Genomic DNA, 18,929 nt, shown 5'->3' with positions numbered 1-18,929 from the left:
CAGTGGCAATCTACTGTTTCATCCTTAGCGCCTGACCCTCAACTTGTTCCTCCACTCATAAATTTCAATTATGGTAACATCTGCTGCACACTTCAGACTCTGCAGATATTTTGATATGGAAGGGGGTTCACTCCTTAGTTCGATGGAGTTTCCTCACCGGGGGATGGGGGACAGGTTTCGAGGACCAGAGGACCAAGGGCCTAAATTTGGGGATGGTGAGGGGATGGTGGCAAAGTGGTGGTGGGGGGCAGTACTGATATAAAAATAGAGTTGAATTGAAATCTTCAAGGCAAAATCTGCAATATAACATCTCTGTGAGTGCCTCATGAAAGGCCAACTAGTTTTCACAAAGTTAAAGGTTGCTATCAGTATGTAATGGCATGTGCCATATAGCAAGTGACCCAACAGTGTCCCAGGCAGAGATGGCAGAAGTGGTGGTGCTGTGGGGAGGACATTTACAAGGGACGCGGGTTTGTTTTGTAGAGGGGCGCATCCCCGTGGAATGCTAAACTTCACTCTGGGTGTGAACTTTGGGCCCTGGATTTGCCATGGGCACCCGTGGCCCAAAATCTGCACAATGTCTCCACCCACGACAGACTGGACTTCAAACAGAGACCAGGAATAGTAGAACCCCAATATGGAAATTGTTTAGACTGATTCTGTATTAAAAATGATGATTCTCTAAAATAACTTTCAAATTTATGAAGAGAATACTTGAATACAACCTATGTTCCCAATACGATGACCTGGTTCAACTCTGAAATTTTTTTGCTAAATTATAAATCACTGCTTATCTTTGACAAATAATAGTAAAATAAAGGTCCTAGAAATTAGTAAATATTAGAACCTTACAACAAATAAAAAATGACTAATCAAAGAAAAATTGAAGACTACTATAGAGGCCAAAACTGGCTATCACACAGTAAATATTGATAGCTAAGTTCTCTCTTGTACGCAAGCTAAAATGTCCTCAATGATATACACCTCAAAATGTTGTGTAAAATCTATGATACAGCAGAATGAATATGCGGAAGTCCACAAATGGAATACCAGTACATATTTATTAGAAAAAATAAAAAATACAGCTTTTACAGAGACAAAAGGCCAACTACTCTAATGTATTTGGCTTGTTTCCTGCAAGAATGAGGGAGATCTCAAGGCCACGACTAAAAGCTTGATTGAATAGAAGTCGTGTCTGGAATGTCGATATGAAAGGAAACCATGATAGAAATGCAATGGGAATGAACAAAAGCATGCCCATGCCTGCATCATACAATCGAGCTATGGCAGAAACTGACTTCCACAAGCCAAGCTGTTTCACAATGGGTTTCCACGCTATTGCAAGCTGCATCAAGTCAAAACATGTTTAATGAGATCAGGCAATTCTCAATGAACTTTGGCAACTACTTGTAATCTTCATCAAAATAGACAATCTGAATAACTTACAGATAGAATGGCCCAACCAGTTGGAAGAAATGCCAAAACACTAGCAAAAAGGTCTGTCACTGACAATGATGTGAGAGCAACTACAACAGCAAGACCTGCTACAACTGCAATGAATGTAGCACCCTGAATAAACCGCAACATTAGCTGAAAATTCACTGAAACTCTTTTGCTGAATGTGAACACCTGCACATCTCAAAGCATGTAGAAAATTACTTAGATTCCCTTACATTAAGATAAAAAAGCATTTTATAAGACAGAAAAATTTAATCTGAAAACATATAATGGTCTCGTGATTAATTCCATAAGTTGACTTCTACAAAACTAAATTACACAGTGTAGCAGGTACAAGCATTAGCCGTTTCAAACTAGTCATTTATGGAAATAATCTGCATAAAGTAAATTATGATGCAAACCTTGAATATCAGAATGAATCCAACCAGTATAATCCAAGATAGGCCATAGATCTACAGCCACATATAAGATCATTAATACCTCATAGAATAAAGAATAAGTCACCAAGTAGCGAAAATAAATCATAAAACAAGACCCAACCCTTCATCTATCTGCAAAAATAATTGAACTTCAAAAACGGTGCACTTCCATCAAGGCAAAGTACTAGGCTTCATAGCAAGTCCCTGACAGCAATCATATTCGTAGTAGCATGCAATACTATCCACAAGGACAATCCAATTAACAGTAGCACCATTAATCAAACAAGCAAAGATTAGCATCCAGTTCTTACCCTCATTAGAAAGGCTCATAAACAATGGTGGAATGGTCTTGAGAGTGCAAGGGTAAAAAGAGTAAGTACTTCAGAACCTCAAATGTGGGCATGCTAAGTAAGGCTATGTCTGTGTTATATGAGAAACATATGAAAATTATTATGTGTTTGTCTGTTAATTGTCTGTCGTACTACATGGTCTCCAGCTAAATTGCCAAAACCAACCAATGGGAGAGTAGGATAAAAATAACGTCATTGTAACAAATGGTGTCAGGGGGTTATACGCAAGTGGAGTGCATACTTGTCCCTGTACCCACAGTTTCTGAGACTACCTTCATATATAATAGCGCAGTCTCCTTAATCATTTACTTGTGTAATCTAGTTTTATTAGCAACCCCATCCTTGTATCAGTACCACTACCACTGCATCTCTTGATAACAATGGGTTAGACCAATAATAATACATATTAGAGCTACCTACATAGCCAGTTTGCTCCCTGCAGAACCTGGATCTGAGCCCAGTTCAAACTCAGTTCAGATTCTGAGACAATTTGGCTGGCAAGTTGGCTAAGGTGCACTTTTTGGTCTGTTGGTTCACCATGGAAGAACTCGAGCAAATCAAGACTAAATTTAAAGTTGTTCTCACAGAACCCAAAACAAACCCAAGACTAAATTTAAAGTTGTTCTCGCAGAACCCAAAACAAACCCAAGCATTTTGATGACTTATTAAATTTATTTTGCCACTTGAATCTACAAGACATTGATTGGGGCCATATTTCTCTTCATTGGAGGAAGAGGGACAACCCCAGGTCTACTTGGTAGGACAGGGCCTCTCATGTATGGAAGGTTTCTGTATTTCCCCATCCTCATATGTGGCATGTCTTTATAACAAACATTCCTCACATCCATATTCCTCTTGCTGCCTACGGTTGGTGGGGTGTGGCTCTGTTCATGATAGAAAGAAAGGCACATAAATGACGTGTTGTTATAGTTTGTTTCTAACAAGGTCCATCCAATACTGTAGCATGCCGCTTATCAGCCACATCAGGATACTCTTCATGGGTGAAAATCCTGCAGTAATTTCAATATTTTCTTTTTAAATTTTCTATGGTTATCTTACCTGAAGTAATTCTGACTTGTCAAAATAGCCTAAGTCATTATTACAACTGTTAAACAATGAATATCTTACCTAAATGAGAACGCAAGAAGGCTGCGAATATTATTTTATTGATATTTGTAAAATTTGAATGTCATGATAGATATCCATTGTTTAATAAAAAAAATTATAAATTAGACCCTCATTTGAGTTTGACAAACTGATAATGAAGTATATTTCAAATATTTATGGTGGGATTTTTAATTGTATGCATGCTATATGGTATTCAAAATCAATTCCTATTTTAGACAGAAAATATGTATTTATTTATGAATTTTATATCCTTTTTGCACAGACAAACCTAACCCTAAAATATTTTGGCAACCCCATGAACAGGCTAATTAGTATTCGAGATTCACAAGTCTTTCATAGATTCATGACTGAATGCTACACATGCGACATAATTTTTGTTCCTATCACAATTGACAATTTACTTGCACAAACGACTCGGGTATTGTATCTACCAAATATTGAATTTTGTGAAGAACTGATAAAAGTATTGTAGAAACAGAACAGAAAGCAGCTATTTGCTTGCCAACCAACCATCACAAGCAAATGCATGTAAGAGAAGAAATATTGAGACCACGGGCGTTGATTGTATAGTTGCAATCTGTTCTTGCAAGATATCTCATAAGTAAACCGAAGGAGTATGGACACGTCCATAATGAGTGCTACTGGAATATGATGGACGATATTTGGTAATCCAAGCTTTGGGAAGAATATATATGTAGTATCAAATATGTACCTTGAGTTTTGACCTTGTGATAAAGCGGGGAAGTAACAATGCCTTGTCAAACTGCTTAACCCTTGAAAATAAACAAGGATTATTTTTCTTTGAAATTAGTTATTATAAATTCATTATTATTTTGTACTACAGCACCATGCACACATATGCTTCTAGTAAGCAAATCTACCTTCATATTTCAAAGCAAATGAGGAAAATAATCTGAAAGCATTCCAGGACACATTACCACAATAGAAGTATCTTTTCCAGTGACATGCAACTTGTATACAATGCCATATTGAAAGAGGAAAAATCGTAAACTTAGAATTGTCTCCAAAATTCTTCCCCTCAATGTTCGTATGTGTACCTGCAATGTTAAAATTTTCAGATTGACCATGTTAGCCAAAATCATAACTTAAGAAACCTACTCAATGGAATGCTAGTAACCACAGTACTAAACTGCATCTAACTAATTAATAGGCAAGTGCACATTTTATAGTGTTTAGTAATCCAAAACTGCAGGAATTAATAATCATACAAACAGAAGATCATTCAAGAGAATGATATCACATTAACAATCATAATGGCATGCAAATTGAGGAGGAAATATGTCTCCAAAAAGGTGTGCAAATTCTTCAGAAAAAAAGCAAAGCTTTTTGATTAATTCCATCTCATGATAATCTGAACCCTTTTGAGACAACATTGTCTCATTTCTATTTCGTTCAATTCACCATATGCAGAATCGGCTTTATTCTAAGCACAGGAACAATGAACTTGCCACAAGTCCTTCCATTTGCAGAGACAACTTTTCACTTGACTAGCTAGGCTCTATCTCACAGAAAAGTAAAACAACAAAAAGCCTTCGGGTCATGACCACAAACAGAAACATTAAAAGTAAACTAATTCAATATCATGCTACTAGCCTTATTATAAGGTAGCTACCAAGATAGGTGGAAGACTTGAGGTCTTCTAGCTACTCTAAACCTAGCCATCTTGACAGGACATGCAAAAGTTTTAAAATTATAAATTTATTTAAACTTAATAAAAATAAAAAATGTAGGGAATAAATGAAATGTTTGTAGATGCCAAATTTGACTAAAATCCTAACGAACCCCACAACAATATTTGGCAATTAAACATTAAATTACTTAACATTTCATAAAAAAAATGTAGAACACAAATAAAGTAACAAAGCAATGAAAAGACGAACATATTCATCATCTTATATATTAGTGAAAACAGCTGATTCCCTTATCCTCACTACAAACCATAGTTACCAAGAGACCCATCTCCTACCCATGGAGACCCGTACTGGTACCGGAGACATACCGGAGACGCGTCTCCAATACCGGATACTTCTCTGAAAACTTCTTGACGCATAAGGTGCTTTTGACTGCTGTGTCCGTAGTCTCCTGACTAAAAATTGACATCTCCTCCTAGAAAACTTAGGGCAAAATGCAGTAAAAAGGCAAAAAAAATAAAGCAAACAAATAAGATAAGCTTGCAACAAAGAAAAGTCGTAGGGAAATGACTACTAAGGAAACTGTTTCACAGCAAGACAAAAATCCATGCAAAGTTATAGTGATCGGATCTATGACAATGTAGACTTTTTGAGAGGACTGATTTCTTATCATTGTAATACTCTAAAGAGAAATTGCCTTTACTATTTAGCTGACAATATTGAGTATGCTCAACATTTATATTACCTTACTTTTTCACTAAACAATTTAGACTGGCTATGATATCAGCAATATAAGCAATTTTAATTTCAATTTTTGTTCAATTTTAAAGTTCATGTTAAACTTTGCCACTGTTCTTGTTCTCAAAGTTCTCTCATTATATGTTTTGGAAATTATTAAATATTATTTATTAAAAAATTGGTGTCTCCAAGTACCCCCGTCTCCTAGTAACCTTGCTACAAACTCATTTAGAAGAAGAGATATAAAGAAAATAATGAAATTTGCAACTTTACAGTTCACAATTTAAAGATAGGATTCTCATATTCTAAGTAGCAATTGTGCAACTACCGCATTTGCAAGGAGATTGGTATGGGAGATAGGTACTAGTACCAATAGGACATTAAATACACACACACACACACACACACACACATATATATATATAAACTTTGAATGTGCATAACATATGACAAGAGGAGAACTTAAAAGATTAATGATTTGCTATTTTAATTTCGCTGACAATCTAAGTTGTCGGTTTTGGTACATGGTCAGGTACAGATAAAAGTTCAGTAAGCCAGTACAGAATTACTTTTTCTTGGTATGGTACAACTAGGCATGACAATATTTTGTGTGTGCACTGTGCGTGTGCATGCCTGTGCAAAACTTTAAAAATATGAAGAATTATAAATGCATTTGATACAAATGTATTAAATAATATTATATTGTAAATCTTTGATAGTATGATACTTCATCATTAATCAATGATCGTGATAAAGATAAATGTCAAATAATAGTTCAAAATTTCAGTATTATGTCATATATCACATATCTCCAAAGACTATTCAAATCAAAATCATTACAATTGCAAAATTTGAGAATAATACAATAAAAAATAAAGTTATGTTTCTCAAACAACAAACATAAGGAGAGCATTTTAAGTTTTAGGTACCTATTAGGGTTTCATTAATACTTTGATGTTTTTAAAAAATAAAATAAAATTCATTTCCTAGTGTTTTAAATTTTTTCCTTGTCCACTCCATTGCCACTCCAGCAAGCATCCCACTTGAGTAGAAGAATGAGACACTTAAGGGGGTAACCCGAAAACTTAAATGATAATCAATAAGTCGTGACATTTAATTGTCAAGTTTAAACACAGAAAGATTAAAATAATAAATTAAATATAGTGTCAACAATAAAGAGTCCTGACTTAGCTTGCACGGGTAGGTGAGTTGGCTTGGGCAGTGGGTTTGCTCCCCATTAGTCTCGGGTTCAACTCCACTCCTGAGTTTAAGAGGGGGGACTGCTTGCGGGCTGCAGATTCACCCCCTAGGGACTAGTCTTGCCTCCAGGCTAGCCCTTAAGTGGAAACGCTGGGCCGGGGCCGTGGGGATTGGAGACACCTTGGGTACCAAAAGTAAAAAAAAGATTCCCAACTCAAAACCACATACAACATATCAAAACGTTGAACCACAACAAAAAAGAAAACACACAAATCTAATTTATCAAATTATGTCATTCAATGGATGAAGGCCAACTCCTGCATCAACTATGTTGTCATTTTCCAAGCCCTTGAGTATGATGCTCTCCAAATATTCATCACTCTCAAGATCAAGTTCCTCTAAAGGCAATAAATTTGAGGGTAAATCATTGAGGCCATTTGGAGCAACCACTTCATCCTCCAAGGCTCTATCTGTTTTGTCAAATGGAACTTGGTCCCATGGCTGAAGGACCCTCCTTGTACCCGAGGTGTACAGGAGAGAGAAAGCAAAATGACTATGAATGTAGACTAGCTTCTTTGTTTTCTTCAACACTAATTGGTTCCTCTTCAGTGATGAATGAAACCATACATACTCCAATTCCATATCCCTTTCTTGAGATAATCCTAATTTTAGGCCTGCAAAACAATATTATTCACTAAAAATTGATATTAATAATATCAAGTAACAATAAATTATGATAATATTTAAATCCATACATAAAAAAATCATAATATTTAAATCAATAAATCATAGCATCACTAATATTCGAATCAATACATCATAGCATATTCCCCATAGTATGTCACATCATGAATTTCTTGGAAATGCTTGCAAACCGACAATTCCAAAGGCTGGCCGTTCTTGACTTGCCAAGACATGGAAGGTTAGTCACCCTTCCATCCCTAAATTCACATTGGAGGCTGGCCATCCTCCTTGATCAAGTCCAAGAGCATGGTAGCCTGTCCATCCTTCCAAATCCTGTTTCAAAAGCATGAGAAGCTGGCCACCCATCCCACCTTTTGTCCAGCCTAATATGAGCATGAAGGTGGATCATACTTTCATCCCTCATGAACTCGAAGGGAAATACCTCTTGATGAATTAATAGATCAATCCTCAAATGACTGCAATAACTTAGTTTCTGAAATATATATGTGTTGCTGCTCTCAAGTTATATTCCAAAATTATTCTTCAGCAAATTTCTGAATTCTTTCAATTGTTTATACCTGCTACAAATGAAAAGTCACCCTTTTTATATCTTTGATTGTGGGGGAAAGTCACATCATTTCAATAACATCATCTCATTTGCAAGTGATACATATCCTCATAACCAAGCACTGCCTTGTTTTATGCTAATCACTTGCAAGTAACATCCTTGTTTAGTTTTTAAGTGCATCTCTTGAGGAATAGCTGGCCAATAATCTTTAGTTAATATTAATGAAACATATAAATTAAAAGCTGCCCTTTTATTTCCTTTGCCCAAGTTTAAAGATAGTGATTTGGAGATTTATAATGCTGCGATTTCCAATTCTGTTAAGTGCTGCGAATTCAAGTGTTGTTAGTAGCATTTTACCATCCACTCACATCATCCCAAGACTAGAGATTTGGTCACATAACATTCAGTGAAATGTTTTATTGTTAACTTAGCAAGAAGTCCATCAACTTCGTACAGAACTTACCAAAGAATCATTTACTAGCAAAGCTTACATGCTATATTAATATAAACTTTTTATCAACTGTCACTAAACTCAGCAGTCACCCAAGGAATTAGAGGTGCTGAATGAGACAAACCACACCAGCACTAAAAGACAAAAAGATACCAAATAAAAGGAATCGTGGAATGTAAAAAGGCCATCCTTAGATAAATCGATTAAACTATAATTAATATTTATTTTTCAGGGGACATTTAAAAAGTGGTGACTCTTGGATAAATATTCTATTTAAGGGAGTCCAAATAAAGGAAAGAAGGCATCAATTGTGACAAAATATTATGGCATATTCCAAGCAAATCATACAGCCAAAGAGGACAAACCCCTGCAAGCTTCATGGAGAAATTTTAAGGATGAAAACACTGAACTTCTCCTATCAAGCTCGTGGACCAAAAATTAGAGAAATTCATACAAACGAATTAGAGGTGCTGAATGAGACAAACCACGCTAGCACTAAAAGACAAGAAGATACCAATTAAAAAGAATCGCTGAAGCTAAAAAGACAGCGCTTGGATAAATTGATTAAACTATAATTAAAATTTATATTTCAAGGCACATTCAAAAAGTGGGGACTCCAGGATAAATATTCTATTTAGGGGAGCCAGAATAATGGGAAGAAGGCATCAATTGTGAAAAAATATTATGACCCAGTCCAAGTGAATCATATAACCAAAGAGGACAACCCCCTCCAAGGTTCATGGAGAAATTATAAGGACGAAAATACAACTTCTATCAAGCTAGTGGACTGAAAATTAGAGACATTCATGCAAAGGAAATTGCTGCAAATTGAAGGAACCATCACAGCAGAAAACAATGATAAGTTACATGTTTAGAAATATTTCATAAGATTTAATTTAAATATTATGATACAAACAAAAATTTTAGATAAATTATAAATTTATATTTATAAACATAATGCAACTATCATTTTGAGTTAAATTATTGTTTTAAGGCAAAAATAAGATATGTTCTAGATCGGGACATCACAGAATTTCACATTGAGTCCCAATCAGCTACTGCTGAAACAGATGAAATGTTTAGGCTTGGTTTTCGTTTGTTCATAACTTTGAGAGGCTGTGAGTAGATCTTATAATGTATGTAATATTTCTGTAGGCATGATGTTTTTTATGATTATTTTGTGTATCTGTATGCCCCCCAAGAAGATTGGCAGATATATATGGGGAATCTATTAGACATACTCTAAGCTATATATTCTTCCTTCATTGTATCTACAGTCTCCACAATGTATATTGAGGACTATGAGTTGCATGATGCAAGGCAGACAAAACCATGAAAATTGAAACCAAGAAAATTATGTCTGAAATAGTCTACTAAACAACCAAAAATACACAGAACTCTAGCTTCATTGAATGATCTAAGTCTTAGTCTGACGATTAAAGCAAATAATCTTAAAAGCAGGGATTATGCTTGCTGCAAATTTTCTACCCATCTGGTAAACACAGTTTTGAGCCTTATCTGAACCATTTCTCTGAATCCAATCACTTAAAAGAACGAATCTAAATTTATGTACAGCAATAGTATTCCACCTTAACTACAACCATTTCTAAAATCAGGATAGTCTCTTCACATAATAACCAATGGCCCAAAACTCCTATAACTATGTTCTTTTTTCCTACATTACCCTGAGTTTCTGGGGCAGGGATGGGGGGGGGTGCATTTCCAGGAAAGGGGTTTTTTTGTCAATTGTGGGGAAGGCTAGGGGATGGCTATATAAAATATAGGGAAAACTTCTAGAACCTTATATACAACATTTGTGTTCATAATTCATTGTCAATTGACAATACTCAACATGCATTCATAATTAGAATTCATTGTCAACAACGATGAAAAAATCGCCAACAAATCGTACGAATCACGATTTATCGAGAATAAAAACCCTAAACGATTTAATCTTTGAAAAAATTGGCAATGATTTTTAGCTAAAAATTGCAAGTTTTTCAAAGAAAAAATCGCGAGGAAATCACGAGCAAATGCCAGAAAATCGTGTTTAAAAGAGTCATTTCGTTTTGTTTATAAAAACCCTAAAATGGTCACGCAAAGTTTTACTTTGTTTTGACCCCGAAAGAAGGACAAATTAGGTGCGCGGGAGAAAATGGGCATCAAAATACGTTTAGGATTAGTCATAGCATTCACTGAATCTCAAGGAAGAAATCCGAAATCCGCCTAACTTCATAAAAATCTGAAAAATTTGTCCACTAAAAACCGCCCACTGAATAAAACCTTCATTTTTTTATGTTTTTGTCTTCTCTATTAAACTAAGTTATGTTTGAGGTTCTTTTCTTTATAAAACTAAGCGATGTCCTCCAAGCTTTGAAATTAAATAATGTGAGTGCAACTTTTAATTAACAGAATAGGGGCCCCCATTTTCCATTTTTTATAAAATTTCATATATTAAAATGTATCAATATTGGCTTATTTTGTTTTTGGCTTTTTTAATATATTATAACATAATACATTAAAAATTAATATTTTAAAATATATTTTTTAGAATTTTAATTATTAATAATGTGTGTATATGTGTGTTTTTTAAGAATATTTTAAGAAATTATATATTTTCAAATGTTCAGCAAATTTGCCGATTTATTGCCGATTTTTTCCTGATTTTTTTTAAAAATCGGCCAAAAGATTTATTGCCAATTAAGAGTTTTTCATCTTTGATTGTCAATATGCATGTGATATTCAATAAAGGGAACCTCCCCTCATAATAGAGGAGAAAATTTGTCCCATACACTGCTGTAAATCTATTTTGACTTGAGCAAAAATAATTCTCCAACAGTAAGTTTTTTAAAGAAAATATTGTTAGAGTTTTAGGTCACTCAACTGTTGATCCTGAATGCAGAAAATTAGCAGAAACATCCTAAATTTAAGATACTATGGTTACCTTTCCTAAATTTAGGTGCCAAGTTTACGGTTAATATATAAACTTCCATAATAGTAAAAATTGCAACTTCAGAATTCTGGTTTCAGTTTTATTGTCTTTTTTTTTGTACTTTCAAAAGTCTATGCATGCAAATTAGAGCACTCAGATTTGCAAGTCTCGGAATTGCAGATTTGATCAAAGGTTGAGTTAGTCAAATTGTTTCAAACCCTAATAAGAACAATCTACAGATCATGTGCTGAATTTTAGAATGGTATCAAAGCACTGGAACTAAGATCTTCCAAGTTCATGAATGGAATTTCCTGCTATCTGTGATAGGAGAATTCAGTGCTTTACTTCATCAATTGAAGTATATCAGACCTGTGAAAGGTTATATGCTAAGATACCGGCTCTTGGCATTTTAGGCTGGGTCCAAGTCCTGCTTCTTGCCACAAAGAACCCATCCACCTGGGCAGGACCTGGATGGAACCCAAGCGGACCCAAGAGAACCCAGGCCCGTGAGTTCCCAAAAACGGGGCCCACAGGTCATAAAAACACAAAAACCAATTAAAAAACACTTTTTTAAAGAATTTTTTAACATGTAAACCCATGTCTCTCTAATCTTTTTCAATATGCTTCACCGGTCTTCTCTGAATTCTGTTCTTATCCTCTACATAAGGCTGCTCATATATTATCTTGTTCTCTCACACCAAGCTGTTCTAGACTACTGCAGATCTGCTTTTATTTATGTCCTTATTCTATTCATCCTTCTGTCCTAATTCTATTCTTATTCATCTTTGTCGTGCTCTACCTTAGGATCCTTTTTTCGTGGTTGAATGATGTATTATATTATTCTCTGTAATATCTGAAATGTTTATAACTGCTGTAATATATCATTGCATATATTATATAATCAATAATGGTATTGATCTAAGTTACCGGTTCGGGTTCGGATTCGGGTACGGATTCGCAGACTCGGCCAAAAAAAAAAAAAAATACACATATATATATATATATTTTTTAATTATATATATATATAAATACACATATATTATATATATATGTTCAATATATACAATCCATACAAAAATTAAATATACAATGTAACTTTCCATACATAAATGATACATCATAAATCCATAATTGCCAATGCCAATAAATATTCATATATCACAAATGTAATCAGTAAACTAATAACTAAAGTCTAATATCATATTCATAATTTGCAAAAAAGATAATATTCAAGTTTCAAGTCTTTTTTAAAAAGTCATAAAGGGGCGAATTAGAGTTTTATTATAAAAAAACTATTTTAAAAAGTCTTTTTTAATTGTTTTTTATTGTTTTTTTGACCCGTGGGCCCCGTTTTTGGGAACCCACGGGCTTGGGTTCATGCGGGTCCTCTTGGGTCCACCCGGGTCCTCTTGGGTTCTCCCTGGGTTCCTCCAGGGTCCTTCCCAGGTGGCCGGGTTCCCTGTGGGTCCGCGCGGGTCGTCTTGGGTCCACCCAGGTCCTCTTGGGTTCTCCCTGGGTTCCTCCAAGGTCCTTCCCAGGTGGCCGAGTTCCCTGTGGGTCCGACCCACAGGGAACCCGGCCACCTGGGAAGGACCCTGGAGGAACCCAGGGAGAACCAGGACCGGGCAAGAACCAAGACCCGGACCCAAGCCAAAAGGGGAAGAACCGGTAACTTAGGTATTGATAGTTGAACATATATATATATATATATATATACGGATGAACCTATACCCGTACCCAAGAAAGAAAAAAAATTTTGCCAAATTGGCAAATCTGAACCCAAACCGGTAACTTACGTTATATGGGGTGATGCCCTAGTTGCTCTAGTAACCGAATTGTTGATGTACACTTGTGATAGATTGTTGATCTGCTTTAATTTTAACTAGTTTGTTCAATTTTGGCATGTTCCAGCTGTTGCAAGTCTTGGCAGTGAGTTTTTAAGTTGAGTTTGTTTTTTTAAATGCCTTGACGTTGGGGACATCTGGCCATCCTAGTACGTCCCTTGCCATCCCCGGACCAGCCAGATGTCCTGGCATCAAGGGATGCCATCCCCGAAATTTGGAGACATTTCCTTTTTGTTTTTGCAAAAAAGGGGACTTCGCAGGGACGTCCCCTAACCGTCCCTGGGTAACGTAACTTTTTTCCTTTTGGTGATGTTCAATGCTAATGCTACTTAGTAAGCAGTGAAATATTTACTGAATAATGGCACCATTAGCATTGGAAGATGGTGTCAACTAACATAAATATTTATCAGTGAGGTCTTTAACCAATACCTTATTTCATTTAACAGCAACTTACATTTCAACAGTGGGTCATATTTAAGCCATTTTTTTTAAGAACTTATCAAATAAAAGTGCTAGTAAATAAGATAAATTAATTTATCAAAACCTTCTTTTTATTTCTACAATTGTAATTAGAAAATCATTCTTCTCTAGTATGATAGGTGATAAGCAAGTGCTGAATTTGAGGCAATGTAATAAAAGATAAAAGCAACGAGGAGGCAACTTACTTGCTCCTCATCCCACCATGCTTCCCAGCTCTCTTCTGCTTTCACTCCAACCCCACCTTTGTATAGAAGCCAGCTGGTCCAATCATCAAAGTCCTGCACAGTTCTGTAAAAGATGTATGTTAAGAGGCAATTGGCTAATGTAAACTTTCAGTGTTTCATATTTGCAGTTACATACTTTTAGATCATTAACAAAAGAGATTCTCACAAGAGTTTGATACTATCATAAAAGAAGAGATTCTCACAGAGAGCTAAAATTTTGTTACTTACTTCTGCCACTCAAAGCCAGCTGGATTAAAGATATATGGGGCAAACAGCCATGAAATAGCAAGAAACCAACTACTCATAGTGAGGAGAACATAGGACACTGCACCACCTTTGGCATAACCGTATCCCACATAAACTATAAGAAGCAACACCACTTCCAATCTGCATATTCATAGGTAGCAAAATTACTGGGTGGGAAGCATGTGACTTGTCGCAAGGAAAAGTAACATCATATAAAACTCATCTCACCCTTTTACAAAATGGCTGCGAGAGTAAAGCCTGTAATTCTCTGCAAATTTGATATGACGAACAACAAATCCTCTTCCGGTTGCTCTGTACTGCAATTCAATAGTTATAAAAAACACAAATCAGCTCATGAAATAATCATAGATAGAATTTAATGCAATTCCCAGAAAATACTATGAATCTTACCTTGGCGCCCCCATGCAGAAGAGTGCGACCAAAATAATGGGTTCTTGTTCCAAGGGAAAATGTAAAGAATACAGAACATAATTGAAGTTGCATAGTTACAAAACTCACAATAGCCTGCAAAATATTAGATGTTAAATGAGATACTATGCTAGAACAGAGCACTAAATCCTAAATTCAAGCAAATCTTTTATAAAGAGAAACACATCATACAACAGGAAAAGGATGAAAATTTGTATTTTGCTTACAAAGGGGAAATTTTATAGACATCAAATCATGTTATATAACAAGTTTAATTTTTGTTTGCAACCAGAAGCTTGCTAACTTGCTACTATAAACAGCAAATTATATTCAACCAACAAGGAAAGAAAGCGAAAATTCAAGCACAAAATCATGTTGTATTCCATGTTCTATATACTTTTGCTTGCTTATCTTTAACAACAAACTGCATTCCACTAGGAAGAAAGAAAGACAAAGAAATCATTTCATGTCTATGAATCAATGGGATTTGAAAGAACAGTCTTGCAATTGCAAGAGGGGATTAAAAATGAGTTCCAGCATTTAAAAGAATGACAACACACAAAAAGCTAAAAGCATAAGAACATCGGAAGCAAAGCTAAATATAAAAAAGACATCATGCAACAAAAGATATTATAAAGACTCTAGCCAAAACAAATTGCTCGAACAACTTAGCAAGCATTTAAGACACAGACCGAGCTCGTGTGGGTCCTAGTTCGCATTGGGTTCGTGGCTGGTTCGGACAGTCCGGACCTGGGCGAAGCCAAGCGTGAACCCAATTTGATGAACATTGAAGATAGAAGACAATTATTATTTTTTATTTTCAATTTTGTACTTGTAATGATTTTCATTTAAAATGTGAACCTGGACATATATGAATCTATGATACATTGATATAAATTATATGGCATATGAGTATAGGACATAATATGATATTATTAAAATTTTGAACTATCAATTGCCATTTGGCATTGATCAATGATGAAGTAGCATACTATTAAATGTATTTAGATTTGTAATTTTGAATATTTCTTTAAATTTTTGCATATATATACTGTTAGATTTGTGTGAATGTTGTCATTGATGTCAAAACCAATGATCCGACTAGGACCGGATGTAAAATGTTGAGCAGCAGTGGAAGATAGGTATGCATGTGATGTTAAGCAAATAGGTATGTATGTGATGTTGAGCGGTAAGGTATGTAAGGTTCACAAGAGTATTTTACGAAAGACGCTTTCTTCCGTAATCTAGTGTTTTTGTTAGTCATGGTTTGTATCAAGTGTTGGTATTAGTTGTGACAGTTGAATTGCTATGCGGACTTTGTTATTGCAATATGTTCTACGAATCTTATGCTCCGAAATCTGTGGCATTTGTATATGGAAGGTAGAAGTCGTTGTGCTTCGAATTTGTGCCTATGGGTTCATGTCTATGGGCCCGGCAAACCCTTATTGTGTTCCGGTAATTGAAGCACGTATTCTGATAATTAAGAAGCGCGTAGAGGATCAGTGAAGGCCGACTTGGTTACCGTGTTTTGATCAAAGCATATTTGTGTAGCATGTTGATCCGAGCAATGCATTATTGTATAAACCTTTTGTGCTTGGTTGACATATTATCTTGGTGTATGTGCTTATCGATATATATATATATATATATATGTGTGTGTGTGTCGAGATATACATGAAGTGAGTGAGCGACAAAATAGCGGTATGTGTGGTGTGCAAGTAAAGTGAGAAGGATAGAGAAGCAAGTGTATGTGAGTAGTGGAGTGTGATGTGTGTAAGAGCGAAGGTGTGTGTAAGTGTGGAAAGTGCGAGTACAGAGTTGCAATAATCCCTTACCGGATCTGCTAAAAGCAATTGAATTGGCAAGTTCTGGACAGAGTTGCAGTAATCCCTTACCGGATTTGCTACAGGCAGTTGTGGACAGGTTAGAGAGATCCTTTACCAGGTCTATTGTAAGTTGTTGTTTTGATATCTGAGCTTATCTTGGAACTGACCCCATGCATTTGGAGATGCAATTTTCTTCAATTCACTTAAATCTATTGCAATGAGAATACCGACAGTGAGCCTTATTGTATTCTGACAGTGAGCCACGGTTTTTGTAAACACCATATAACTAGTCATATTATCTTGAGAGTTAACACTCTCTGTGGTTTTTCCCATTTGTGTTTCCACGTATAAAAATTTTGGTGTCTATCTTGTGATTATGTTTTCCATTCATTTTGCATTTGTTGTTTCATGTTGATGAGATTAATTGTTAAGGTTAAATCGGTGGAAAGTTTTTTATTGCTCTAGGAATATTAATTCAACTCCCCTCTCAATATTCTGGACCATTCAACCATCCAACACGTACACCTATGGACGAACACAACCCACAAACCCAAAAGGCAAAAAAATATTTGCTCGAACTGAGGAACTAGGTTAGTGTCCTCAAACCCAAGTCGATAACTTAGATTTAGAACCATTTTTATGAATGTTACTCCTTGTACAATCTAAATATCAATTCTGCTGGAAATATCTCCTAATATTTTTGTTAAGAACATTATAATTTCTTAACTAGATAGCTTGATTTAAACAAGAATTTTCTTTTATTACATATGCCATAATATCTTTTGAGATTAACTACGAAGTGTTTCCTCTTTGCTATATTTTGTGTTAACATTTATATTGGTAAGCAACTCCTTTGGTTGGTCACTCCCTCTTCTAAGCTTGGAGATTAGATTTCGCAAATTGATTACGAGGGGTCCCTTGTGATGTGTTGCAAGTCTTACAAGGTGGGACATAACATTATTGTATGTGTCTTTTCCACTGGTGAACACCATCATCCTAAAGTCCAGCAAGTTCCTTCTACCCCCTCATTGGGGTTGGGCGATGTGGGTTGTCGCATTGTGTCTTCTCTTCTTTGTATGAGAACTGTAATGATTTGCTTCACTAAATGATTTGGGTTCCTCATTTTGGTCCCTTGTCCCCTTTCAAGGAAAATGGTTTATCCTCCTCTTTGAGTTTGGGGGACAGAAGCACTACAATGCTACTTCTCCAAAGCATTTTGGATTTAAACCACTGAAGTTGGTGACCAAGCTCCTTAAAAGCCTCCTTTCCTTTGCTTTGTCATCCCCTTGCATGAGGCTTTGTGGCTTGTTCTTGTGTCTTTTCTTGTTTTTGAGGCTTTGTTTGCTAGTCCCTGCTGGCTCTATTTTTTTGTTGTTTTTTGTCTCACTTCCTTTGAGACTCTTTTTATTTGCCTTCTTGACTGCTTTGTAATGGATTTGAGCCCTTCTTGAGCTTTTACCTTAATCCAAACTCTTACAAAAAAATAGCAATAATTGCCATGATGATACACAAATATTTAAATCTATGATATGTTCTAACTTTCCACTGATATTATTCTTATTGCTAATGGCTTGAATTTATTGTGTTTTTTAGTATTGTAGTGTCGTATATTGTACCATCTACAATTTCACAATCACTTTGGGCTCACTTTGGTGGTTTTCCCTCATGCCCCTGATTCATGACTAATTTTGCTCATTCCATGGCCAAATCTGGAAGCCCAACACAATCTTGAGCTCACTGAACAAGATTTTGGCTCAAAAACCAAGGATTATGGCACCTAGTGCCCTAGTCCTCTAGCTCTATGGCACCTAGTGCCATGGTCCGGTCAAATGGGCCCAAATTTGAATCCTTAATGATCAAGAAACTGAAGAGCAAGAAAGTGCTCCCCATTATTGGCCTTCTTTGAAATTTTGACATGAAACGTGTAAGTTGTGTATAAATACAACTCCCAACCCATTCATTTGAACATCTCTCTACAAGCATTCAATTCCTACCACTACAATTGAGCAAAGCAATCAAGCATCTTCAAGGCATTAAAGGAGAGATTTGAAGTCAAGCATTCAAGTTAGCAATCGTAATAAAGTTTATGTGTACCTCCATAAATGAAGGCATGGATTAAGTCATATAAAGCAACATCAACCCTTCATGAGGCTTCAAAGCAAGAAGATTCATAGAAAATGTATCATTTGTCAATTCAGCATTTTCTAAAAGGTCAGTCTCTGCCTTACCAAGGGTAAGCTCTCTCCCATCATATCAGAGTTGTAGTGGAAGTTAACTCCTACCTAGGGTTTGACTAATGC

At 35.7% G+C, this 18,929-nt stretch overlaps 1 protein-coding gene across 1 annotated transcript in view; it reads right to left on the bottom strand.

Moving 5' to 3' along the window:
• Positions 1–869: 869 nt before the first annotated feature.
• The window catches only part of LOC131079072 (callose synthase 10), a 184,562-nt gene continuing 166,502 nt past the window's right edge, over positions 870–18,929 (bottom strand). Inside the window, exons 45-52 of the mRNA XM_058016962.2 lie at positions 14,786–14,899; positions 14,603–14,691; positions 14,357–14,515; positions 14,090–14,192; positions 4,294–4,413; positions 1,860–1,910; positions 1,447–1,629; positions 870–1,345 (exon numbers count right to left, since the gene is read on the bottom strand). Of these exons, the coding sequence (XP_057872945.2) occupies positions 1,109–1,345; positions 1,447–1,629; positions 1,860–1,910; positions 4,294–4,413; positions 14,090–14,192; positions 14,357–14,515; positions 14,603–14,691; positions 14,786–14,899 (1,056 nt within the window). The 3' untranslated portion in view covers positions 870–1,108. The remainder of the gene's footprint in view (positions 1,346–1,446; positions 1,630–1,859; positions 1,911–4,293; positions 4,414–14,089; positions 14,193–14,356; positions 14,516–14,602; positions 14,692–14,785; positions 14,900–18,929) is intronic.

This window comes from Cryptomeria japonica, chromosome 4 (assembly GCF_030272615.1).
Source record: "Cryptomeria japonica chromosome 4, Sugi_1.0, whole genome shotgun sequence".
NCBI classification, from domain to species: domain Eukaryota; kingdom Viridiplantae; phylum Streptophyta; class Pinopsida; order Cupressales; family Cupressaceae; genus Cryptomeria; species Cryptomeria japonica.
Note: the sequence above shows the minus strand (reverse complement) of the source record. Positions and strands in the feature narration are given on the sequence as shown.